A 27,256-nucleotide genomic window follows, 5' to 3' on the forward strand; every position below is an offset into this window, starting at 1 on the left:
TCCGGGCTGCGGAAAACGCTGCCTCAAATGTATCAAGTTTCTTGCCTTTTTGTCAGTGCTGCTGATGTGCGTGCGTGGCCTGTGGTGTGTTTATGTGTGTGTGTGTGTGTGTGTGTGTGTTGAGTGCGTGTTTGAATGTGCCTGTGTCTCTCTGTCTCTGACTGTAAATCCCCACACTGATGTCAAGGAAAAGAAACTATAGCAATACATGAACAGCTTCCATCGCCAATCACATTTTCTTTCTCCTCCTCCTCCTCCTCCTCCTCTTCGTCCTAATCACAGACCTAAAGTCACTGCATGTGTAATCATTCAAACACAGCTTCTTTCCACTTTGGCAGCCATTGGATACTCCGTTGCTGGTGTCTTGTCTGTTTTTCTGTGGGAGCATGAAATGAATAGATGATATGGTGTGCTGCTGTGTTGTGTGAGTACCTCGAGCCGTCAGTAGGGGTCTCTGTCTCACCACTAACACAGACGGCAGCGGCGGCAGCGGCAGGTCGGGCGACTCAGCGGATGGTAACGGCGAGGCGAGGCCTGTGGTTGGCGGGCTGCAGTGAGCTGTTGTCAGTTAATGGCAGTAGTCATCACAATCATGGCGATGTTTAGATGTGTGGAGAGCTGTCTGTTTGACTGATGCACTCTTCTCCCCTCTCTCTCTCTCTCTCTCTCTCTCTCTCTGTGTCTCTCTGTGTCTCTCTCCCTCCCTGGTAACCCCCTGTTTCCTTGACAACCAGGTTTAAGCAGGTAGACCGAAAGACAGGCACCTCTCTCTCTCTCTCTCTCTCTCTCTCTCTCTCTCTTTCTCTCTCTCTCTCTCTCGCTCTCTCTCTCTTTCTCTCTCTCTTCTCCTGCCTCCCCCATACGCTAACACTTCCAAAGCTTATGATGTTGAATGAGCAGTTTAATAAGTTTTCAACTGTTTAGATTAAGCATTTTATTGATTGATGAGTGATGAAGCAAAGTAGTAGAATACAGGGACAAGAACTGATTGATGGGAGAAAGAGGAGGAAAGCAGAATCAGTTGTCACTAACTAACCACAACTCATAACCACTCATCACAGTCTCCACTATACTATAATATACTGCTACTTACACCTTATGCTAAATCATTGTAGCAGAGGCACATCTTTTTCCTATGGAGTGAACTCTGGTGTGCTCTGAGATTTTGCTCAAAATGTTAACGAAAATCAACATCAAACAAAGTTATTACATTTACTTCATTAAAATTTTGGTAACGCTTGAACAGAGCAGATGAATACATAAATTGTGGCTTATAAAACATTCATTATGCCTGATCAAGAGCTTCATAAAAGCCACATGGCACATTCAATCCTCATGTCAGCTGTCATTAGGTGCAGAACTTTAACTGTAAGCACAAGTCCAGAGAAGAGGATGAAAAGCACATGAAAATAAATGGTGGATATAACAAATAGCACAAAAACAAAAAGTTTTCATAACTAACCTCAAGGCTAGTTTTTCAGTAAAAAAATGGCAATTGCGAGGAGGCTTTTGATTGACAGACAGCAACACTGTTCAGGGGTTATGAATATGTAAATCTGTAAAGTGTGTCGTGAGCAAAATCACATCCATAGTTATAAGACGACACTCACACTACAGTAAGACTAACCACTTGCATCTGGTTTCAGTAATAGTGGTGGTAATGATGATGATGATGATGATGACGATGACAGTGATGAAATACCTACTCCTCTTGCACTTCATATTCATAATTGTAGTCCAGTCCCAGTGCATGCCCTGTGAAATCTCCTGTGTTAAGGAAGGACAGAATAGCCTGCCATTTAGAAATAGAAGGAAATCAGTACTCACAATGTCATGCTGGAAAAAAAATCGGTCCATTGAATTTGTGTTGAGTAAGCAGTGGCTGGAGGTTTTATTAGGAGGAAATAGAGCATTTAATTTCATGCTAATTCTTGGCATTAGTTCCAAATTTGACTTAAAAACTCTCTCTGAGTATCTGAACTTTGATGTCTGTGTGTGTGTGTGTGTGTGTGTGTGTGTGTGTGTGTAAGAGCGTGAGCAAGAGAGAACAGGTGGCTAGAGCCCCCCAGCAGTCCTATTCTAAACCCTGCCTCTTCCTCTCTCAGTCAGCTGACCACTACAAGCCACTCTGTCTCCTCCTCCTTCTCCCCCTCCTCCTCATCCTCCTCCTCCTCCTCATCCTCATCCTTTCTCTGTCTCCTTCTCTTGTCTCTCTCCGATCGATCAAAATCACCGATGTTTACTTCAACCCTGCCTTCCCACTGTTCTCTGTCTGTCCCTGTTTATCTTTCTCTCTGCCCCCCTTTTCTCTCTCCCTCTCCCCCTCTCTCTCTCTCTCTCTCTCTCTCCCTACTCCTCTTCCCTGCTGTCTCTCGCCCATGCTGTACGGGGCTGTGGGCTGTAGTTAGAGCAGGCTGACTAGTGGAGTGCTATTGTCCCAGCGGAGGGGCAGGGGGGAGCAGCACAGGAATCTCATCTAGCCCAGCTAGACTCAGTGTCGACCAGGACTCAGAGGCACCAGCCTTCTTTCCACTCTTCCTCTCTGTTCCTTACCCTCCCCTCCTCTCGCTCTATCTCTCTTCGTCTGCACCTCCTTGTGTCTCTCTGTTTATGGGGGTAGCTGGTCTGTTTTGGGGATCTGATATGGTTAGTCTTCACCATGAACCCAACAGTGAAGATCCACCTTCAGAATGGGACCCACTTTAACACCTACATGTACCAGGTAGGGACCCGCCTCAGCACCCTGTGTGTGGATATTATTAGTGAAGGATTCTCTCCAGCTCAAGCAGCTCTGTCTGTGGTCTCCACATGTCCTTGCCTGAGTATTGATTTAAGTGCTGATGGCTTTTTTCTAGGACTGAGATATGGCCTCCTCTCTACCTCTTCCTTCCTTCCCTCCCTCCCTCCCTCCTCTTCCTCCCCCTCCCCTCCTCTTCTCCACCAGGCCCTCATCTAATCACTTATAGTTTTTGATGATATAAATCATGCTTCGCAGTGATGCAAATTACACATCAGGGTTGAATTTCCTCCCGCGTGTGCACACCCCCCTCCACTAAGGCTTTTGATTGGCTAGTGTGGCTGATTGCTGACAGTTTGCTGCATGTTTCCAACCTGTCTTTTTTTCTATGGAGACTGCCTCTCTTAGGCCTGGTGGGGAAGGGTTGTGTGTCCTCTAACTCGAGGAAATAAAGGAGATAAAGGCCTGCCATGCAATGACGGGGAGTTCTCTCTCTCTCTCTTTCTGTGAGTGTTGTGCGCGCCTTAACATACGTTTCTTCTGGCATGCGTGTGAGAGACAGACCGGAGTGATGCACAACACAAACTCTTTGTGTTTCTCCTTTCATCCGAGTCCCAAGAGAAAGTATTCCCCCCTCTCCCTCTCTCTTTCTCTCTCTTCCTCTCTCTCTCTCTCTCTCTATCTATCTCTCTCTCTCCCTCTCTCCCTCTCTCTCTATCCTTCGCTATGGTGCAGCATTGAAAGAAGGGAGCAGGTTTTGTTTTGCTTTAATGAAGAAAACTGGGAGACATGAATGGATGCTATTCTGGGCTCAAGCCTTCAATGGGCACAGAGCAGAGGAGGAGAGAAAGTTGGATAACTTACAGGGATTTGACACCTCTTTGTATGCTGAACCATAAGAAAAGGATATTGAGAAATACAGAGGAAGAGCGATAGAGCTGTTGTGTCAGCTCCGCTCTCTGCTGCCACTGTAAAAAGGCTTTTGCTGCATCAATCAACTTTATGACCAATAATCAGACTATTAAATGACTGTTGATTTACATCTTTATACGATGGTGGTTTATTGGGTTTTCCAACAGCGTTCATATAAAGCCCTTTCAAAATGGTTAGAACTCCACTTTAGATTTCACATGGAAGCCCCATTGCTTCCAAGGAAAACCTGAAAAGGTGCTCAGAGGGGGATTTACTGAGTGTATTTACACAGAGCATGTTTGCTGTTGTGTTATCAGTGTCTCAGAAGTGGGTCCAGCACTGGCGTGGCTTCAGTCAGTCTTGGCATTATCCCTAATGTGCTTCACTGGTTAGGCTTTTAGGCTGATTTGCTCATGAGTCACAATGATTATGCAGAATCATAATTTCACTACATCTGTCTCCTCCATAAAGTACAATCAAAAAATGTGTTGCCTTTTTTTTTTTTTTTTATTTGCTTTCCATTTTCTGCAGTCTGAAGCAGATAGGGAAGTTGTTGGAAAAGTTTTCTTTCCCTTCAGTGAGAGTTGTTCCTCCTGAGTGCCAGTCAGTGTGGAGATCTGTCAAGTGCTGCAGTCAGCTGCTTCTCTCCCCGATCTAGGGAGCTGTCACGGTCATAGACAGGAAATATCTCAGTGGCTTTGTGCACGTTTGTCTGATAGTGTGTGTCCACGTGCATGTGCTTGTGCCTGTGTGTGTGTGTGCATGAGACATACTTGTATGAGTGTTTGCGTGCACATGTACGTATGCATTCATCTGACAAGATATTCATGCAAAGTTTTCATGCCACTCCAACACTTCACCTTCCTAATGAGCCGTTGCCATGATGATGGCAGAGGTGGGCAGCGTCATGGCAACAGATTACTCACCGCCTATTAAAGGCCAACACCCAGGCAAGGTGTTGTGGTGGCGTGTGTGTCGCAGTTCCTGTGTGTGTAGGCTGTGACCTGTCAGAGGAAGGCTAACCAACACTGGCCTCAATCCCTGACCAGCACAGCCAGGCCATCATCACAAATACACCTCTTCCCCTCTCTCTCTCTCTCTCTCTCTCTCTCTCTCTCTCTCTCTCTCTCGCTCTCTCTCTCTCTCTCCACCTCCCTCCTTTTTTGCCACCTCCCTCTCTCTGCAGTGGTGAAGAGTTACAGAGCTGTGATATCTGAGTCTCCCTGGAGACTCACTCATTCTCCGCTCCCCGACCCTGCATTCATCTTCACTATGGCCCTCCTTAGTGAATTACCACGGTTTATATCAGTTAACTTAGTGTCTTTTGGTCCGCACAGTTGAAAGGAGCTCAGTCATTATGTACAGTCTCTGATGAGGTATCATCGCTGTTCATTCTTCTCTCCCTCCTCACAGCTACTTATCATTTCTATGGGTTCACTGGTGAGGGCAACTTCATCTTTTCAGTGATTCTTCCTTTGCATTTGCATTGAACAACATATACCACATTCTTTCAGAATGGCTCAAATAAACACCACACTTATACCTCACCTTGGTGTGTGGGTATATTTGCAATGTAGTGAAACATTTCATTCAAACAGCCGAACATTGCTCAGATACTCAAGTGAAGGAGGTCTAAATCCAGTATTAAGTAGAAAAACCAATTGTCTTCCAATCTGTGATGTTCAGTGCATTCCAGGAGTTATTTTGTGATGAAGTGTTGTAATTTACTTTTTTCGTACCCGCTTTCCCTCAACCTAACTCAACTACTTCTACTTCAGTTTGTGATTCTCCTGCATTTCCCAGAATCACTTTCGACAGCCCCCAGAGAGCGGGTGTGAACTTGCTCCATTCAGCTGTGGGTTGTATGTGTAGGTGGTATAGTAGGTAAGAGCAAGAGAGTTTTTCCAGTGGAGAAAAAGAGAGAGTTGCGCCCCTTTACTCGAAATGCAAAAAGTCTTCCGGCTGCATTGCATTCTGGTCTACTGAAGCTACTGCTGGTGGAGAAACTGATTGTCTACACTTGGCCAGTTATCTACAGGAATAGAAGAAAAATACACCAGCAAACACAGAAATGCATGGTACATCAGTAGTATCTGTTTTGTTAACAGTGTTGAAGTGTTATAGGGTGGATTTAACCTTTTCCTAAGAGTGTCTTTGGGGCCTCTGGGCTGCAAGTATAAACCTTGGGCTAGGTGTGCTATGTCATACCATTCGGAGCTGTATAGATGGATAGATGATACTGAAAGATGACATGATGCTGTGTGTGTGTGTGTGTGTGTGTGTGCGTGTGTGTGAGTGTGTGTGTGTGTGTGTGTGGTGGGGGTGATGGTGTGGGATCTGGGGTAAATTGATAACCCCATTTATGGTGACTGCTATCTGCCACCCATGTACCATGCACAGCACACACACACACACACACACATCTACACACACTGCAGAAGTACTGTCATAGTGAGGGACTGTGTGGCTCAGGGTTTGGCTGCATTCAAATGTGCAGGTGTGTGCTGCAACCTCTGTGCACATTACACACACAACCACACAGCCACACACAGCCACACACACACATGCAAGCGCACAAGGATAAGCACACCCACAATAAACCCAATATATTTTGGATTGCATGTGATTGAATGTACAATTTTTCTTTTTTTTTTGTATTCCACCGCACTCTAATATCTTTCTCTCCTTCTCTCTCTCCCTCTCTCTCACACACACACACACAGCATATTGCTTTCATCCTTTAATCCCAAACTGCTTAAGGAAGCGAAGGGGAGAAATCCCTTTACAATGTCTGGGCTCAGCACTGTTTGGTAACCACTTGCTATCTCATATTGTGGTTGGAGGCAGAGGAACGGCTTCCTCACTACGCCCAGAACATTCTTTCTGCTCTATATGATATACTCTATGACAGATGTCTAGGTTGTGTTGTCAGAGTGCCGCGTTTGTATCTGACTGTTGTGTGAAGTTGAATAAACATCCTGGGGTTTGAAAGCTCACAGGGTTTGGGGGGTTAGGATTGTGTAGTGTGTGCGTGTGTGTGCGTGTGTGTGTGTGCGTGTGTGTGTGTGTGTGTGTGTGTGTGTGTGTGTAGGTGTGTGAAAAAGAGAGATATGGAAAAGAGAGCAAAAAGGAAAGCAGCAGAAGCTATCAGGGGGAAGAGGTTGGAGAGGCATTCATGAGAAATTAAATTGTCTAGACAGTGATGTGTTATATTTTATATATAGCACTTGTCTATTCTATTCTGTAAATATGTAACAAAGGTTATGTGGGAAATCTAGGTTATAGGGTATATATATATATATATACTGTACAACCTTCATCCCTCTATTCTCAGTCATTTGTCAGGGCTTGTTTCTCCAAATTGTTTTTTCCTGGAGTGACATATGGAGCAGGGGCCTGAGATGCAGAGGGCACCTAAAAGGCAGAGGGGTGGAGGGATGAAGTGGTGAATGACAGAGGGAGAGGTGGCTTGCTGCTGAGGCTTTTGCCGTGATTGAAAGAGACAGTGAGCTCTAACATCTGTTGGTGGATTTGGGCTGAGCTCCTGTCTATTGCTGCGCCCCTGTGGAACAAGGGAAAGTAAAATGAACATGCTGACCCATTTTCCCCTTTCCTCTCGTTCCTCCTTCTCTCTCACCCTCCTTCCTTCTTCTGTCACTCCCTCCCACTCTCGTTTTTCGCCTGCAGCGCCACGAGCAGGGTCAACAGAAATCCAGACTGGGATTGTGTGTGTGTGTGTGTGTGTGTGTGTGTGTGTGCTTGTGTTTGTCTCATATCTGAATTATGTGATTCAGATGAACAACCTCCTGAAGGCCTTTCAGGATAAAATAGAGAAAAGTCATCAGTATTGACAACTGAGCTCCGCCATTTGTCAGGCATGTGCGTGTGTGTGTGTGTGTGTGTGTGTGCGTGCGTGTGTGCGTGTGTGTGTGTGTGTGTGTTGCCCGGCCCCAGTAGACTTATAGAAGCATCTCTATCTTAGTGAGGGCATCCATGAGAAAAGTGAGACCAAGACTGCAGTCTCATAGCTGCAGGGAGCCAGGACTTTAACGTATGTGTGGGTGTGTGTGTGTGTGTGTGTGTGTGTGTGTGTGTGTGTGTGTGTGTCTGTGTGTGTGTGTGTGTGTGTGTGTGTGTATTTGAGACAAGGAGAGAGAGAGCGAGAGAGAGAGAGAGAGAGAGAGAGAGAGAGGGAGAGAGAGAATGTGTAAGGGGCCTCTGGGTGTTGGTTTGGACTGAAGCCAAGGGTTCAGGAAATGCCAACAAAGCACCAAGAGCTGCTCAAACACACACACATACATAAACACACACACACACACGCACACACACACACACATGTGTACACACAGTTCAATAAACAAACAGCCGCCCAGTCTCTCTCTGATCCAGTGTGATCAAACCATAGCAAATATTAGAAATCAGCTTCCAGCAGAAACTGTGTGTGCGTCACTGGCTTGCTCTCTATTGTATGCTCTAATGGCATTACTGTGTGTGTTTCTTCTAGTGTAAATCTGATGGATGGCCCTTCGACAGAGTAACAGCAACTCTGTCTTATTGGGAAGAGGATTCAGTGTGGGGCTGGGAGACAAGGACAAATGGGTAGCAACAGTTATAAACCTCACATCACCTTCTGATATGAGGACTGACACAAACACAAGTTGAATGTAGAAAGAATGCTTGTTCAGAAATGGTGTGATAAGAGCACTGACAGTGAAAAAGTGATTACTTAGATAAAGATGCTCAAATATCAGAAGATGTAGGTAAGAAAAAGCAGAGTAAAGACTGACTCAAGCCCTTTTCTCCCCATTTGTTCTAAGCAAAATTGTGTGATAAGAGCATTGAGATTGAAAAAGTGATTACTTAAATAAACACACAAGACAGAAACTGAAATATTAGATGGTGTAGTACAGTAAAAACAAACTGTAGCAAAGACTGACGTTTCACCTCTTTTTCTCCTATTGATCTGAACTGACTGGTGTGAGGCTCAGTTTACACTGCGATGATTTATCTGATCAGGACAGGATGTGGAGATTTTATAATCCCAGACCACAACTATTGATGCTGATCATTTTCCATGAAATACTATCTGACATTCTAGTGTCGAGCGCCTTTCAGACCTGGGTCAACCTTACCTTTGTTTTACCTTTGTTGGAGTACTGGATGGGTGGGGTTTACTGCATCAGGTTGGGAAAGTATCAGATAGTCAGGGAGTGAGTAGTATGTTGTAAAAAAAAACATACTAAATCAATAACATTTTCAAATACTTGACTGTCTACACTCCACTGAAGTTTGTAGGATCACCAAACACACACAGTTAGCCTCCGTAGTTCATCTCGGCCTTCTCCCAAACTATTGAAGTTAATGGAATCATCTTTTTACAGCTCCAAAAAAGCACAAAATGTCCATGAAATTTCCAATATGTGGTTATTGGTGCATTCTAGAACAAAGAGCGCATAGATAATGAGTTAATTATTGGACTTTTGGATCCACAGAGCAATTGTTCAGCTACAAAACACTTGGATTATGCAGCACAAACTGGTGGAGAAATTTGATAGACATTTTATGCATTTTTTGGGACTGTAAAAAGGTGGCTACTATCTCATTTTATCCTCTTCTAATGCACTGCTTGACACTCATCATCCTGTCTTAGAGCTGCAACTATATTCTATACCGTCCAAACATGCCATTTCTGGTAGATTGTGGCTGGATCTACCCAACCAACCGGAGACCATTGTGGTCCACCTTTCTCCCAGCAAGCCTTTCATCACTTGAGCGTTAGAGATGTGACTGTAAGAAAGGATGTCTGGCGTGCCCCAAGTGCTTAAAAGCTTCACCGAAGAGCACAGCCTTCTGTCAACATGCAGACTGAAGAACCCTAACCCTAACCAACAAATTAGATAGCACTCAAGTATGAGGAAGGTCCTTGCACTGTCAATGGGAACTGCATTTCCTGGATGTCTGTGTTTGATTGTCAAAGATAGTAAAATGGCAGTGTTCTCGGGTCTCTTACACCTGCAATTTCACTGTATTCCTTTTCGCAATATAATTAAATTAGCTATTACATGACGATCTGAACAGCTAAACATGATGTGCACACATTTTTTCAGCACAATCATGTTATATTACCATTTGCTGGTAATGGTGGAAAGAAAAATGACTGCATATCAAGTTGTAGTATTAGGCAAATCTGAGTGATTTGTCCTATTTCGGCCCTATTTCAGGTAGACTAAGCAAGTTCTGCTGTGTAAGCTGTGGAAATGTCTCAGCACCAGTGTCACCAAGATAAATTCCTGCACATTTATTATTGTACTTGGCAAACAAAGTGATTCTGATTTTGACTGTATTGTCCTATTGTTTTCCCTTCTGGCACCTCAGTAGACTGAAACAAACTGTGAAGTATTTTCTAAAAGAATAGAATAGATGATGCTGATAGATGATATTAACCTCTGTATTGTTGTGTGTGTTGTGCAGGAGTTTGCCACCCTGACCAAGGAGCTGAACGTATGCCGGGAACAGCTGCTGGAGAAAGAGGAGGAGATATCTGAGCTGAAGGCGGAAAGGAACAACACCAGGGTATGTGTGTGTGTGTGTGTGTGTGTGTGTGTGTGTGTGTGTGTATGGGTGTGGGTGTGTGTGTGTGGTGAAATTGGGGAAAACAAACAATGTTTCCAAGATTGAAGTTATTATTCCCCTCGGGTGTGCATGCATTGTGTGTGTGTATGTGTGCGTGTGTGTGTGCGCGTGTGTGTGCGTGTGTGTGTGTGTGTGTGTGTGCTGTAGCTGCTGCTGGAGCACCTGGAGTGTCTGGTGTCTCGTCACGAACGCAGTCTGAGGATGACAGTGGTGAAGAGACAGGCACCACCACCGTCTGGAGTCTCCAGCGAGGTGGAGGTCCTCAAAGCTCTGAAGTCACTGTTTGAGCACCACAAGGCCCTGGATGAGAAGGTGGACACACACACACACACACACACACACACACACACACACAGTATATATCCACACCAGCACACTCCTCTCAGCAGGCAAGCCACCCACAAGTGATTTAAAACATGAATTTTGACACAAAACAAATCCCTCTATTTCCAGGCTTAAGTCTCTGTCTTCCTAGTTTCTATCTAATCCACACTGTTGCAGTTCACTTAAAGTTCACACCAGGCTGCAGTGCCATGTGTGGGTGTGTCTTCATGTTTTGGGACTTTTTGGTGTTTCTGTCAGGTGCGTGAGCGGCTTCGGGTGGCTCTTGAGAGGGTGGCCACCCTGGAGGGACAGCTAGCAGCCACCACACAAGAGGTGAGGCGCTCGAGGTGTGTGTGTGTGTGTCTATATGTGCATGTGTGTGTATGTGTGTGTGTGTGTGAGAAACATCTGTCAAGTCCCTACCAGCCATCTGTTGAAGCCTCCAGTCTGATATATGCTCCAAGTGTCACACGGGATGAGAGGCACTGTCTTCTCTACTCTCTGTTCATACACACACACACATACACACACACATACAGACACACATACAAACACATGCACAGACACATACACAATCTCTCCTTCTGTACTCATCTATTTAAAAAGATGTCATTAAAGAAACCATTATAAAGATAAAAATATGCTAAATATTCACAGCAGGCTCTGTTAAGCCAGAAGCCCAGTGGGTTATATAAGGTCCAAAGTCAAAGCTTGTTAACTTGCACTGATCACAGAATATTACAACAAGACTCACTGAAACACACCCACCCCTGTAGCTAACTGTTGTGACTGTAATTCATATTTGTAGATATGTAAAATATGGGAGAGCAAGTATGCTGGCAGCGTGTGTGTGTGTGTGTGTGTGTGTGTGAGAGAGCCAGGCTTCCCTCTGGGAGGGGGATTTTTGTTCTTGGATGCGTCAAGGGAAACGAGAAGAGAGTAAATGTGTGTTTGTACTTTTTTTTTTTTTTTTTAAATCTACATTGCAGTTGAGCATGGTGAGACAAAGGAAGGATGGAGAGTCTATGGAGCGAACAGATGGATCCAAACCTACATGGAAGGTCTGTCTGGCTGTGTGATTATCTATCTGTTCTGTGTTTTGTTGTTGTGTTGTTGTTTTTTTGTCTGCCTATAGTATTTGTCTCTGTCTGGCTGCTACCTCTTTCTTTGTTCCTCCTTTCTCACTCTCTCCCACACACAAACACATACATTCACCTTTACTCTCTCTCTCTCTCTCGTTCTCTCTCTCTGTCTCTCTCTCAAACACACACACACACACACACACACACACACACACACACACACACACACAAGGCAGGTGAACAGAGCTAAATGTAGCATACTGTAAATCTCCCTTACCTTTCTGATAATGATAATGTGTTGGTTGTTCTTGCTCTCTGTCTGAGCCCTGTCCTCCCTGGTTTGAGGCCAGCCCCGAAATGAGCACACATTATGTAACTGTGTCTGTGTCCATCCACAGGGAATAGCAAACCTCCCCATGATTAAACAGTAGAGCCTGTTCGTATCTGGATGGAAATCGCCTTCCTCTGTACGGGCCGGCAGCCGTGTGCTCTAAGAAACACCACGAGATTCAGTCGCTGTGGCTTCTCTTTCGCTCAGAGAAAAACTATAAAGCAAGATATTTTTATTCAAAGAATGATTAAACCTGAAAATCAATAACATACCATTAAGAAATGATGAGAGCAGAGAGATGACTATATTAAAGGAAGACGACAAGAGAGAGGGCGATGGAGATGGAGAGCACAAGGGGGTTGGCTGGTGTTGAAAGGGAGCTATAGAGGAAGATGATTATAAAGAAGAGTGTAGTTTCATTCACTCTCTCTGAGTGGGTATAGTGCGCGCTGTGCCGACACACATTCTGTCAGCACCATCCATCCTTGACCACCCACTGCCCCGTCGACAGCCACCATCCCCAGATGTTACAACCGGCACCATTTGGTGGATGTTTTTATTCAAAGCGCCTCACAGTAGTATGAGTGCATACATTTTCAGCATGGGTGGCTCCAGCAGGGAGTGAAGCCCTAACCATGGCGTGGTTTGGGCCATGTTGTACCGACTGAGTGCTACACAGAGCTATATAGTGTCAGCCAGGTGGGGGAACACAATGCTATTTCCAGAGACCCAGGGAGTAAAGCTAATAAGTAAACGTGTATGGTGTGATGCTCTATTGTAGTCACCAGGAGTGTTTTACCACATAGCTTCAGACCATTTAGGGCCATTTCCCCCTGTGTGTGTGGGTGTGTGTGTGTGTGTGTGTGTATAAGTTTTATGTTTCTGTATGCTATTCATGAGCAGGCAAAATGGGAAAATGAGGGAGCGGAGGGGGGTCCTACTAACTTTGCTGCCCACTGTTTTGCCTGTCTGAATATGTCTCCCTGAAGGTTCATTTAATTAAAGCCCTGGAATTAACTCCACTTTGAGCTGTGAAGAGAAGAGAAACAACATCAAAACAACAACATGGCAGCCTAACCTCATACAACCCTCCCCCCATATGCAAACACTCAACTCTTTTTATCTAGGTCATCCGAAAACTTCTCTACCTCTCAAACAACTCTTAATACCCTCCTTTGCATATCGCTTTTATGTATATGTTAACTATATGTAACTTTCTTAAAAATTCCAAATGAATAAATTTGACATCCGTTACTTGTGTGTGTGTCCACCTTACAGAGACTGCCCAATGGCTCCATAGACGCCCATGATGATGGCAGTCGGGTGGCTGAGCTTCAGGAGCTGCTGGACCGGACCAATCAGGAACTGGCCCAGACCCGCGAGCGTTCCACCTCTCTCAACGGCCGCGTGGGCGAGCTCGAGGCGGAGCTCGCCAACGCACGCCGGGAACTGAGCCGCAGCGAGGAGCTGTCAATCAAACAGCAGAGGGAACAGAGAGAGGTGAGCGTAAACTAGACGAGAGCTGATGAATGATGGGGAGGAGTAAAGTGAGAGGGACGAATGTGCCTTTGATCTTGCAGTGAGTGTTTAAGCACCCAGGGCAGCGGTCAGCAATGAGTTTGAGCTGAAGATCACTTCTCAGTCAAAGTACGGTCTACTGTAGCACCCTCTATCACCTCTACTTCCCACTCATACAGAGAAATTCTGCATGGTAGCTGAGACTGATTAAGCATGCACAAGATTGTGTTGTGCCACATTTATAGTAATTTCCATGGATAGACGACATTACTTTTGAATGTCTTGTTCTTACTTCTCAAAAAGACAATCATGCTCCATATGCAGGTCTATCTGTCTCAATACCTTGATGTCAAGTCATCACACACAACAAGTACAGTTGGTTTTATAACCGCAAAGGTCATGGCTAAAGCATTCCATGGTGATTGACCAATTTGTGTAGCTACTTAGCTTTATTCCTATTAAAAGGCTTAGCTGATGAAGACTGTGATGCACAGTTGGCACGGTTGGTCAGATACATAGTCATAAATCAACCAACAATGTCTTGTCTGATTATAACATTGGATTCATTGGATTTGATAAGGCTTTGACATCAACTAGAACTAGAGTCAATCACCATTGAAGGACTGAGAACCACTGGCCTAGAGTTTCCCTTACCATGCAGTTTTGGCCCCACCACACACACAGGTGTGTGTTTTTCTCTTACTATTTGCCTGTTGTAGGGGCTGGCGCAGAGAGAGGATATGGAGGAGAGGATAACAACGTTAGAGAAACGCTACCTGGCTGCCCAGCGGGAGACCACCCACATCCACGACCTCAACGACAAGCTCGAGAATGAACTGGCCACCAAGGACTCCCTGCACCGACAGGTAACAACTGAGCAGGCCCATAGAAACCTGGTTGGCATGGAGGTACAGCGTCTGAAAAACAATAATAAAACCAATTGCACTCAGTGAACTGACACACTGCTCCACTGCCCTTTCACAAAACAGCCAATAAAACTTCACATAGGGATTGAGTCAGTATCCGTGAATGTGTCATGTCACCATTATAAATGTGCAGGCTGTAAGGATGTGTTATTATCCAGAGGTGGTGACACCAAATGTGGCACATTTATCTTGATGCAAGGTGGCATCCAAGTTATGGATTCAGGCTAATGTGCTGTCTCTCTCTCTCTCTCTCTCTCTCTCTCTCTCTCTCTCTCTCTCTCGCAACATTTTAATATTCCATGCCTTAACCATGTTATCCACAATACACCAGAGATGATAATAAAATCAGAATACAAGAAAAATCTATTGAGATTTTTTTTTCGAATGAAACTGCATTTAAGGCACTGTCTATTGATCTAGGTGGGTCATATTTGAATTTGTTATGTACTATACAATCCAAATGACACTCATTCCACAAAGAAATTGTGGGGGACATTAACTGAGTTTCGGACGGATGGACGGATGGACGGATGGACGGACAGACGGACGGACAGACGGACAGACGGAGAGACAGACAGATGAGTGAGAGAAAAAAAAACAGCTTGCTCAGAGGTTCATGTGCAGTTCAGGGTGACGCTGAGTTCACCTCCACATGGGAAACAACAGCAACAAGAACATCCTCCATTTGTGCCCATGTGTCCTTACTACTGGCTGGTTGCACTGTAGTGTGTACACTGGTTACACCTCTCATCACGCTGTGTGTGTGTGTGTGTGTGTGTGTGTGTGTGTGTGTGTGTGTGTGTGTGTCAGAGCGAGGAGAAGGTGCGCCAGCTGCAGGAGCTGCTGGAGATGGCAGAGCAGCGGCTGGCTCAGACCATGAGGAAGGCTGAGACCCTGCCAGAGGTGGAGGCTGAACTGGCACAGAGAGTGGCAGCATTGTCCAAGGTAACACACACACACACACACACACACAGACACTGAAGGAAGGCACACAACCTTAAAATCCAAAGTAACACACACACACACACACATGTAGACACACAAGCTCATACACATGCTCTTAGAAAAAAGGCTCTTAGAAAGGCATTCAGAAGGAGATGCTAGAATTTATGATTGTTATAAATATTTATTCAGTCAGCATCAAGATGCTGATCATATAAATTAGCTGAGACCATTCTAGAAATGTAATAGGAAGATTAATATTGTTGAAACTATAACAAAAGATATTGATACAGTACAAGTGACACACAACACATCTACATTTGACAGATATACAGACAGACATGAACACAGATACACAGAGGCAGCTGTACTGATATGTGAGTGTCTCCCCCTGCAGGCTGAGGAGCGCCATGGCAACGTGGAGGAGCGGCTCAGACAGCTGGAGTCACAACTGGAGGAGAAGAACCAAGAGCTGGGAAGGGTGTGTGTGTGTGTGTGTGTGTGATGTGTGTGTGTGTACCAGCCCTGCAGGGTCTCTCTGACCTCTCACTATGTTGTGTGGGCTGATGTTTCACATTAGTTGGGCGCCTTGACTCTTGGCTCTGTGCTCCCTCATGCATACACATGCACACACACATGCGCTCACACACACACACCCCCACACACCAAGAGCTCGCCATATTCCCAGTGCATTGTTGCATGAATATGAACCAAATCCACATATCCTGCTGCAACACATTTCCCCTCCCCCATACAAGCCTGATTGGCTGCTATCTTTAGACTCTGAATAATTCACACATGGCTAATTTCTCTCTCTGCGTGCGATCTCATGACTATATTTAGTTAAAGGAGTTCTCTGAGGAGGCAGATGTGTGTTTGTGTGTGTCTGTGTTCATTTACTTGGAATGGAGCTACTATAGGATGCATTTTAAGCACAACTCTTTCCATTTTAGAGAAGGCATTTAACCCTTTTTGATCATCACTTAAATCACCGTAATTAAATCACTCTTGCTGTAAAATCCATTGTTGGCCAAGAAGACCTAAGTCTGGCAGCTGGTGATCTCGGGCTAAATGCTCACACTTCATCCCTTAATCCATCTGGAGATGCTTGATTAGCTGCAAAAATACATTGAAATGGAGATTGTGTCAAAGAGAAAATGTAATGATATCATTCCCCCATCTCTCTCTCCTCCTCAGGCTCGTCAGAGAGAGAAAATGAATGAGGAGCACAACAAGCGTTTATCTGACACCGTGGATCGCCTGCTCACTGAGTCCAATGAAAGACTGCAGCTCCATTTGAAAGAACGCATGGCTGCCCTGGAGGACAAGGCAAGGCCTGTACACACAGTCATGGTTCACATTGGCCTTAATAGAAACTGAACCCCTGATATTATCACTGATATTGGCTCACAGAACAAATGAAAAAATAACAAGTGTTCTACTTGGACCGGAGTTTTGGATTTTGCTTTGACATGGTTTCATGTCTTTTTTGTCTAGAACTCTCTCATTCAAGACCTGGAGAACTGCCAGAAACAGCTTGAAGAATTCCACCACACCCGGGTCAGTAAGCTTTAATTGAATGACTGAGCCACTGAAAACTGAAAGCTGTCTACAGTCCCCTCATTCACAGCTCACATCCCCCATAATGCCCTTCTCTCCCTCAGGAACGGCTGATTGGAGAGATTGAGAAGCTGAGAAATGAGATTGACCATCTAAAGCGCCGCAGCGGGGTGTTTGGAGATGGAACTCACCCACGGTACACACACACTCTCTCACATGCTCACTCCCAAACATAGTGCTATATACATTATTGATAGTGAACTGAGAAGCTGTTCTGTGCGTATGATCTCAGGTCTCACCTGGGTAGTGCCAGCGACCTTCGTTACTCAGTGGTGGAGGGCCAGGATGGCCACTACAGCACAACCGTCATCAGGCGGGCACAGAAAGGCAGACTGGCAGCACTACGAGATGAACCAAATAAGGTGCCCATGTCTTTACCAGTACAATCCCAGTACCTCATATATACATATACCCAAGACGCCTAACATTCTCCCACAACATACAGAACTATGTGCAAGCGAACATGCCAACTATTCTACTGACCACATACAGCTCCTTACACATGCTACCCTTGAGACCAACTCTTAAGTTCACTACTGCTTTGCTAATAAGTGTCAGTGCTTGGCTGGAACTATGACGAGACCCAGTGGGTGTCTTGCAGTGATCTGACCTCATGCCTAACCTGCCATTCTCTACTAACCTCTATGTCTCTCTGCCTCTGTCCCTCGCTCACCTGCTGCCATGGACATGCTGTCTGATGTAAGTTCTCCGCTCATCCATTCCCTCTTATAACCGTCCATCCATGTACATATACATACCGTGTCATATAGCATTTTCAAATGTATGGATTTAATCGAGATTCGTGTCTGTTGCGTCCAGGTGTGTGCGATGTTTGAGCAGGACTACCCCTCGCTGCGTGGGAGTGTCAGTCACCTCCTTGGCAGTGACATCGAGGCAGAGTCGGACCTGGATGACGACGTCAGCTCTGCCCTCTTGTCCCCCAGCGGCCAATCAGACGCTCAGACTCTCGCTCTCATGCTGCAGGAGCAGCTCGATGCTATTAATGAAGAGATCAGGTGACAAACCACAGGCACAGTAGATTAGATCACATGGCACTTTAATGATCCCCATGGGGAAATTGGGCCATCGCAGCAGCAATAGGATATAGATAAGAACAGAACAGAGTGTATTAAAGATTATGCAAGAAATAATTACAACAAAAAGAGCATACTGCATGCAGCAGTGATGGATGCACCAGTTTTGATAATGATATTAGATATAGGGCTGATAATATGTAGAACATCAAAGCAAAGTGACTTGATTTGCTGCCCTTTACACTCATAGAAGGATGTTAAATCTCTCAAATTGGGTTATATCTTAATCATGACCCCAAAAATATGGGGTGTATGTTGTAGATTGTTTACTAACAGTAATGGATGAGATCCTCAGAATTCAATGATAACTTATAGTGTGATACTTAGAATAGCTATTGACAGTGGATCGATGAAAGTGTTGAATCCCAAAGACACCCACATATGAATTCCATCTGAACACAAACACACAAATGCTAATTTGTGTGTTTGTGTGTGTGTGTGTGTGTGTGTGTGTGTGTGTGTGTGTGTGTGTGTGTGTGTATATAAAGGATGATCCAGGTGGAGAGGGAGTCGGCAGACCTGCGCTCTGATGAGATTGAGTCTCGTGTGAACAGCGGCAGCATGGACGGACTCAACGTGACGCTGCGCCCCCGGGCCCTGCCCACCTCCGCCACCGCCCAGTCCCTGGCATCCTCCTCCTCCCCACCCACCAGCGGGCGCTCTACGCCTAAACACCACGCACGCAACACCAGCCACCAGCTAGGCATCATGACTCTGGTCAGAGAACACACACAATTCTATCTCTCTCTCTCTCACACACACAAACAGCCAATATGTTACGTAAAAAAATATTCTAAAACTTATGTGTTGCATAACTGCCATGCATGTGGTTTCTTTTGTGTGTGTGTGGGTTGTCCTGTTGCTGACAGCCGAGCGACTTGAGGAAACACCGCAGGAAAGTAGCAGTAAGTTTGCAAACATAACTAAACTGATAACTATAAAAAGACACCATGTCATGGCATCTTTACTTCCTTAATTTGATGCATAATGCAGTGAGGGATCATTCAAATGTCTAAACCAATGGAATATGAGTCAGGGAGAGAAAGATGATGGGAGGGGTCCAGAGGGGCGGGATTGTTCATAATTCTGATGGTTTTATTGGTTAGAAATGTATATTTACGCCTGCTGGTGCAGCGTGAGGTCACCATGAAACATACTGTGTTTTCCAGGAAGTAAAAGTCATGGGAGTTCATTTCATGGGGACTTTAAATGTACTTGGTGAAGACACTTAATACTCCTTTGTGTCCTTCTGTGGCTTTTGTGACTGAACCAAGTTGCTTGTGTGACTGTCCCAGTCTCCAGTGGAAGTGCGCGAGGACAAAGCCACCATCAAGTGTGAGACGTCTCCTCCCTCCTCCCCCCGCAGTTTACGGCTGGAAACCAACTTCGCCCAGTTCACAGGCAGTCTGGAGGATGGCCGAGGGTACGCACACACACACACACACACTCACTCGACTATGAATCTCTCTCTGTGTCTCACACACGCGCATAGGTCATAACATTGTAAAGATTTCAGCAATACACCGTTTGTTCCCGCTGATCCATCTCACTAACTTGACTGTTGATAGCAGCAAGCAGAAGAAAGGCATCAAGTCATCTATCGGCCGTCTGTTTGGGAAGAAGGAGAAGGGTCGACTGGACCAGACTGTGGGCCGGGAGGGACAGACTCTAACGGCCTTACCAGGTACACCGCATGGTACAGGCCGTAGTACCATACTGATGCAGACTGTGTGTGTGTGCATGTGTGTGTAAGACAGAGAGACTGGAAGTAATGCTGTAGTATTGTGTTTCAGACTTTGAGATGGGCATCGGTGACACCATGACTCTGGGAAAGCTAGGCACCCAGGCTGAGAGGGACCGCAGGATGAAGAAAAAGTAAATGCTCCCTTTCTTTCTCTGACGTGGTCTCCTTTTTTCTTATCACCAATGCATTTTTCCTTCCCCAACTGGAGAATTCATTCAGTTTTTGATCATTCTCGCTTCTCTCTCTTTCTGTCTGTTTTTCATTCCCTCCTCAGACATGAGCTTCTGGAGGAGGCCAGGAGGAGAGGTCTGCCCTTCGCCCAGTGGGACGGCCCCACTGTCGTCTCCTGGCTAGAGGTATACAGCCAACATACTTTTCTATCTAACAACCCTAAACCTCCATATCATTTACCTCTGTCTTGTTGTCTTTTTTCTTGACAAACCTGATTTGACAAGTCCAACCTGAGCCTTACCTATCTTATCTCTTCTGATGATAGTAATGATGACAATGATAATGATGAAGATGATCATGATCAAGATGGTGTTCATGATGACGATGATGGCGATGATGCTGATTATAATAACGAAGATGCTAACAATGATGTTACTTGCCTAATGAGACGGCCCGGTATGATGATGCTGGTGATGCGAAGGAGAATGATGAAGATGATCACGGTGATAACATAATGGTGTTCATATTGGCGATGTTGATGATGTCAATGACTCCTACCTCTGTCTCCAGCTGTGGGTGGGGATGCCGGCGTGGTACGTGGCAGCCTGCCGGGCCAACGTGAAGAGCGGAGCCATCATGTCCGCTCTGTCCGACACAGAGATCCAGAGGGAGATCGGCATCAGCAACCCGCTGCACCGGCTCAAACTCCGCCTGGCCATCCAGGAGATGGTCTCCCTCACCAGCCCCTCTGCACCACTCACCTCCAGAACGGTACACACACATACACACACATACACTCCCATGCACATACACCTTTATGCATACAAATGTGCATACACAAACATATCACACTCACATATATATGCACACAAAACTCTTGTAAACCCAGTCATAATACACTTGAACCTACACAAAAATAGAAATACACCAAAAAAACACATCTTCCACTTTTAGCCCTCACCTCCACCCCACATCCTTGGGTGATGACTCTTCTGCTGCCCAAAAGTGCATGGGGTTCTGTGGGAAACCTGCACTCATAATGCCAGAAATAGCTACTAGCTACCTGCCTGGAACACACTCCCTCCCTTGGCACCACTCAACACAGTGTGTGTGTGTGTGTGTGTGCGTGTGTGTGTGTGCGTGTGTGTGTGTGTGTGTGGGTGTGGGGGTGTGCGTGTGCTTGGACATGCGGGTGTGTGTGCACATGAGTGCATTCTTGGGTGTGTGTGTGTGTGTGTGTGTGTTAATGTGTATATGTGTGCATGTGTGTGTGTGTGCTTGTGTGTGCTCTCGTTCTCCGAGCAGTCCTCCGGAAATGTGTGGGTGACTCATGAAGAGATGGAGAACCTGGCTTCCTCCACTAAAGCGGTCAGTGCCATCTGGGTGCTCCCTCCCCCTTTCCCCCACCACACACACTCCCACTCTCACACTCACACTGTCCCCACCGCGCCACACATATGTCCACTTCCATAGACCCCTTTAAATACCCACTATGTCACATACTACCGCATGCCAACAAGACTACAGCATTTTGTGCTTGTGCTGGTGCTTGCATGTGGGTGTGGGTTGTAACCTGTGGTCGTTTGTCTGTGTGCGTTTTGGTGTTTGCGTGAAAATTTACATTAATGATATGATTGTCAGTGTCTTTGTTAGTAGCAAGTAAAGGTGTCATTATAATAACTGATGTGACTGAAGGTTAGCAGAGTCAGAACTCATGTCAGTCTTATGAGAGCTCAGCTACACCGGGTGCATTTCTGTTTCGTCCGTTTGTGTCGGAAGAGTCGGATCAGATACGCAGACATTAACGTCAATGCAGCCTGCTGGACTGGCCGCGCACACAGCACGCTGCCGGATCTGAAAAGGAGCCGGATCCGAGCCGCAACTTCGGAGATACGCATGGCTTCTATTTTTGTCTGACTGCGCAGCGGTCTGTTGCATATTCGAGCCATATAAATGTATAGAAATGCCAAGAATTTGATAATAATAGTCATTTATCACCATGGCAGCAAACAAAATAGAGGATACATGAACCAATGTCATTGAAATAAATGTTGCAGATGAGATGATTATCTATGGATAGTTGCTGAGGAGCCTTTTGTTTGGCGACAGTACGCCTACACTCCAAAAAAAGTGACATAAATACCCTATAGGGTACATCAATGTTTGTGGAAAAATAAGCAAAACTAGATAATTGTGTTCACTCACACATAGGTAAAATATAGATAGGTGCAACACAATGAGCAGACCGCGGACGGAACGAGAACGGACCTGGTGTAACAGCTTAAAATGCTGTTCGGATACGCAAATGCTTCGCATGCAGTGTAGTTTAGGCGTTAGGGTGCCTACTGTGTGTGTGTGTGTGTGTGTGTGTGTGTGTGTGTTTAGCTAGCCTGTATCTCTCTAACCCTGTGTATTGTCTCTGCCATGCTGGCGGGCGCTCAGGAGAGTGAGGAGGGCAGCTGGGCGCAGGTGAGAACGCTGCTCTGCTAACATCTGCTTGGCTTGGAATAACACGCACCTGACACACTCACTGAAACTGTGCCCACACTCCCTACGTATACACAATGCACGCATGTACGCACATCCAGACACGAACACGCATTCATACATAATGTACTTTTTTCCTAAGGAGAGTCAGTATATTATTTTTTATTTAGACAGTGGGGAAGTAGCGAGGGAGAAATCTCTGGCGGGATTCGATCCTTGGTTTCAGAGATGGTGGACTTCACCGCTCAGCTAGCTCTGGGCACCACAACATCTTGATTTTTCACTCTCTTGCACACACACCACAAGCGTGTGCACAAGTACACATTTCAAATTCTGAAACACAGCACATAGAGCATTAGTCTCTAACTCTCTCCTTATGTTACACACATGTAATTCTCCTCTCCCTGTAGACTCTGGCATACGGAGACATGAATCATGAGTGGATAGGGAACGAGTGGCTGCCCAGCCTTGGTCTGCCCCAGTATCGCTCCTACTTCATGGAGTGTCTGGTGGACGCGCGCATGCTGGACCACCTCACCAAGAAGGACCTGAGAAGCCACCTCAAGATGGTGGACAGCTTCCACAGGTCAGTGGCACTTAGCTTAGCTGCTGTTTGATCAACTTCTCCTTTCATCTGGTAACTGGATACATTAGCATTGGAGATGAGAAGGCTAATGATGTGTGTGGGTTCCTGTTTGTGGTGTCTGTGTGTGGGTGTCTGTGCGCATATGTTTGTGTCTTTGTATGTGTGTGTGTGTGTGTGCACGCGTGTGTGTGTGTGTGTGTGTGTGTGTGTGTGTGTGTGTGTGTGTGTGTGCACATCAGGGCCAGTCTGCAGTATGGGATTATGTGCTTGAAGAGACTCAATTATGACAGGAAAGACCTAGAGCGCCGGAGAGAGGACAGCCAGCACGATATGAAAGGTAGACTTTACACACACACACACATACACATGTACAGCAGCAAAAAGGCAAAAACAGGCACGCACACACACACACACACATATATGTATCCATTGGTACAAACACTGGCACACACACACACACACACACACACACAGTCTCATCAGGCCAGAGTACCACCTAGTGGTTTTGTCTGGTATTGGTTTGGCCTGAGTACAGACAGCTGCACCTTATACTATCAAACCGACAACTGAAGGAAGGCCCACACACCAAAGCACCACACCCAGGGAGGTACACACACACACACACACACACACACACACACACAAATACATACACACACACACACAGACCTACAGACACCCAGATCTGGCCAACACTTTCGACCTTATGACCTTGAGTTCTGCACATGAACTTGACTCAGCTGTCGTGTCAAATCAGAATCCTCCCCCCTACTTACACACACACACACGCTCACACACACACAGAAAAACACACACACACACACACACTCACACACACATAAACACACACTCACCGCCTGTTCCAACTTAGAAAGCTGGCTGACAGCTGTGCTTAAAGTGAACAAAGGGAGTGTGCCAGTGAGTTGACACTATGTGGACATACACATTATCTCTCTCTCTCTCTCTCTCTCTCTCTCTCTCTCTCTCTCTCTCTCTCTCTCTCTCCCCCTGTTTTTCTCTTTCTTTAAATCAATCAATCCCCCACTGCTGTTGCTGATTTGTGTATACTATTGTATTACATAACTGCTACAGTGCCACAGTACCATGTATCTGACCCGCTCCCATGTACTGTAGATGTGTTGGTGTGGACCAATGAGCAGGTGGTCCACTGGGTCCAGTCCATCGGTCTGAGGGAGTATAGTGGCAACCTGATGGAGAGCGGCGTTCACGGGGCACTTATCTCTCTGGACGAGACCTTCGACTACAGCAGCCTAGCACTCATCCTGCAGATCCCCATGCAGAACACACAGGTGGGTATAGAGGAATAACACATTCACATACAGTACGTTCAGGGAGAGACATTTTTTTTTTCAGAGGGCATTTTTTGACCCCTTGATCTGATTTTAGGGGCATTTTGGTCCTTTTCATGAGCAATTTTATTGGACTATGAAATATTACATTTGCATTGCATGTTGGCAAATAACCACTCAATTTGTACCACTAAGATTTGTTTTATTTTAAATCTGAATATAGCACACATCCCACACTTTCCCACTGCTGGATTCCCGTGGATGGTGTTATTTTCCCCAAATAGTCCATCTTCCACCACTCGATTGTCGAGGCTTTTTCTACACGGGTTGATTTATTTTTTGTTGACGCTGTGGTTTGTGTGCGGTCGGCATTTTCTTCTGCTGCTGGCTGTGTGGTGCCAACATTTTCTACTGCTTCAGGCTGTGTACTCGCTTGTTTTCTGATCAAAAAACGCTCCATTTTTCTCACCTAGAACGCACTTGAAAGAATTCCCCCGGCCACAAGCTCTCCACAAATCACTTACCCACGGGGGACAGTAGTCGCATTCATGCGTGATTATTTGACAATTCAACAAAAAAAGGTTGAAAGGCAAAAAAACTCCAACCAGCATTCACTGTATCTCGTACTCAGAGGTTGTGTGTGTTGTTTTTCAGGCGCGGCAGGTTCTGGAGAGGGAGTTCAACAATGTGCTGGCCCTGGGCACCGACCGCCGACTAGAAGAGGTGACCTCACAAGCTGTCGCTTCGTTCAAAGATATTGTAAAAAAGTAGCCAGTTATCTAATCCCCTCCATTTCTCCCTGTCCCTGTAGAGTGGGGACGATAAGTCGTTTCGGCGCTCTCCATCGTGGCGCAAGCGGTTTCGGGCGCGAGAGGGAGGGGCGGGGCTGGGTATGATGGCGGGCTCCATGGAGACGCTGCCCGCCGGCTTCCGTATGCCCTCCATGTCCATGCCTCCCTCTATGACTTTGGTGCCCAAGAAACAGCTCCAGCCTGAAGGTGTGTTGCAGTGCTAACCGTCCAACACTAACTCGGCCTACTTAATATCTTGTGTGCGTGTGCGTGCTTACCATTCTGCCAGCTTGTCCTGACTAACTGCATGCTGTGTCCTCTCTGTCCCGCTGTGCCACGCCCCTCTGTGCCACGCCCTCTCTAGCTCCTCCCCCGGCGCCTCCGAGACTCGATCCCTCAGCCGTACGGACCTATTCATGCTAACTCGTCTCCGCTTACTAACAGGAGCGCTAATGCTAACAGGTAAGCTAACAAGACACTAGCTAAAGCTACTGTAGCAGCAGGTAAGTTTGGCACGCTTTTAACCAGCAATGGCATGCGGCAGAAATGTGGCTCTAACTTACATGGCAATGCTAAGATTGATGGTGCTTGTACTAAGATTAGACCAATATATTGGTTTTACCGATATATTAGGCTCATATTGGCCTTTAATTCAATATTGGATCAGCCAGTCAGTGTCATCCATTCTCAGTCAGTAAAACCTTCAATGAAGTTTTATTTTCTTGCACATTTTATTTATTAATTTAATAGTTCAATTATGTGTTTTGCCTAAGAGTTTCCCATACCAATGAATAGGTGTGGTGTAAAGTTTTAGTGTCAAATGGTTTAAATGCTGTTTCAGAGGCTTTTCCGCCCTGCCAAGAATAAAATCTGGGGAATCACTGTCTACTTGTAATTTTTTGGCATGAAGATGGCCAAGTTTAATGATATTGAATACTGGCCTAAATACTGGCTATCAGTGACTTCAGTCGAAAAACATTGATATCGGTATTGGCCTTCAAAAACCCATCGGTTGAACCCTCATGAAGCACTTTGTGACGTCTCTGCTCTCGAAAGGTGCTATATAAATAAAGTTACTTACTTACTTACTCATTTGTACTGTATGTGTCAAGGGAAAGCTAGTGTCTGGTATAAACTCTCTCTCTCTTTTTCTCACTTTCCTCGTCCTCTCTCTCTCTCCCAGTGCATTCTCATTACCTGTATGGACACATGCTTGCGGCCTTTCGAGAGTGATATGCCAAATCTGGAGAGGGAGACCTGGGTGCCAGAGGGGGGTTTCATCGCCGGCCCCTTTGTTGTCCAGCCTCACCTCTCACCTTTCACCTCTCACCTCTCCTTCGGACACGTGCAATACAGAGGCCAACTCTGACCTTTGAACTCTGAGAGTGCTCATTGGCTGCGCTCGCTGCTGTAAAGGAGACTCGTCCCAGTCTCTCCCAGTTTACCCCAGTGCTCCCAGTAGCCTTGTTGTTGTGGTGTTGTGCTCCCGCTCCCCTGGTCTCAGCTGTGGGTTCTAGTCCTGGTTCTAATATCTGGGTTTTTAGTCTCAACGTGGGCCAAGTCCAAACCAATATTCTGCCGCCACCACGTCCAAGGCAATACAATAGTTGGTTGGGTTGTATAGGCATAAAAAAGTTCTTTAGGTGTCAAGGGGATGGTGGCTAGTCGTTGATTTGGACTTGGGAATGATGAATACTTGTATAAATGGCAGATCCCACTGCACATTGCCCCTCTATCGGTTATGCAAGGTATTACTCATTTATCGTCTCTGTACATAAAATGGATGACTTATGTTTTTTATAGAAATATTATATATAAATATATATATATTGGAAATATATATGGAGAAAAATATAATATCATTGCTGTATGAAACCCAATGCCCTGTATTCGGTAGTGACTGTTCTCTCTCTCTTTCTCTTTCTTTCTCTTTCTCTCTGTGTTGGACCTTTGTGTGTCTTCTACTGTATGCTGTAAGTGTGTGAATCGTTAGTGGGAGGGACTCACTAAGGAGGGGTGTGTTTCTACAAGGACTCTTCACAGGTTCA

At 45.7% G+C, this 27,256-nt stretch overlaps 1 protein-coding gene across 1 annotated transcript in view; it reads left to right on the forward strand.

Moving 5' to 3' along the window:
- Positions 1-26,986, forward strand: part of ppfia4 (PTPRF interacting protein alpha 4) — a 45,393-nt gene extending 18,407 nt beyond the window's left edge. Inside the window, exons 2-28 of the mRNA XM_071910691.2 lie at positions 10,121-10,222; positions 10,430-10,594; positions 10,865-10,939; positions 13,298-13,519; positions 14,257-14,403; positions 15,274-15,408; positions 15,803-15,886; positions 16,603-16,734; positions 16,903-16,965; positions 17,070-17,161; positions 17,258-17,387; positions 17,866-18,041; positions 18,608-18,836; positions 18,989-19,024; positions 19,415-19,605; positions 19,688-19,793; positions 19,900-19,994; positions 20,138-20,219; positions 20,605-20,805; positions 21,340-21,402; positions 22,477-22,503; positions 22,932-23,107; positions 23,347-23,444; positions 24,242-24,417; positions 25,072-25,140; positions 25,229-25,415; positions 26,392-26,986. Of these exons, the coding sequence (XP_071766792.2) occupies positions 10,121-10,222; positions 10,430-10,594; positions 10,865-10,939; positions 13,298-13,519; positions 14,257-14,403; positions 15,274-15,408; positions 15,803-15,886; positions 16,603-16,734; positions 16,903-16,965; positions 17,070-17,161; positions 17,258-17,387; positions 17,866-18,041; positions 18,608-18,836; positions 18,989-19,024; positions 19,415-19,605; positions 19,688-19,793; positions 19,900-19,994; positions 20,138-20,219; positions 20,605-20,805; positions 21,340-21,402; positions 22,477-22,503; positions 22,932-23,107; positions 23,347-23,444; positions 24,242-24,417; positions 25,072-25,140; positions 25,229-25,415; positions 26,392-26,441 (3,309 nt within the window). The 3' untranslated portion in view covers positions 26,442-26,986. The remainder of the gene's footprint in view (positions 1-10,120; positions 10,223-10,429; positions 10,595-10,864; positions 10,940-13,297; positions 13,520-14,256; positions 14,404-15,273; positions 15,409-15,802; positions 15,887-16,602; positions 16,735-16,902; positions 16,966-17,069; positions 17,162-17,257; positions 17,388-17,865; positions 18,042-18,607; positions 18,837-18,988; positions 19,025-19,414; positions 19,606-19,687; positions 19,794-19,899; positions 19,995-20,137; positions 20,220-20,604; positions 20,806-21,339; positions 21,403-22,476; positions 22,504-22,931; positions 23,108-23,346; positions 23,445-24,241; positions 24,418-25,071; positions 25,141-25,228; positions 25,416-26,391) is intronic.
- Positions 26,987-27,256: the final 270 nt, after the last annotated feature.

This window comes from Centroberyx gerrardi, chromosome 5 (genome assembly GCF_048128805.1).
Source record: "Centroberyx gerrardi isolate f3 chromosome 5, fCenGer3.hap1.cur.20231027, whole genome shotgun sequence".
Taxonomy (NCBI): domain Eukaryota; kingdom Metazoa; phylum Chordata; class Actinopteri; order Beryciformes; family Berycidae; genus Centroberyx; species Centroberyx gerrardi.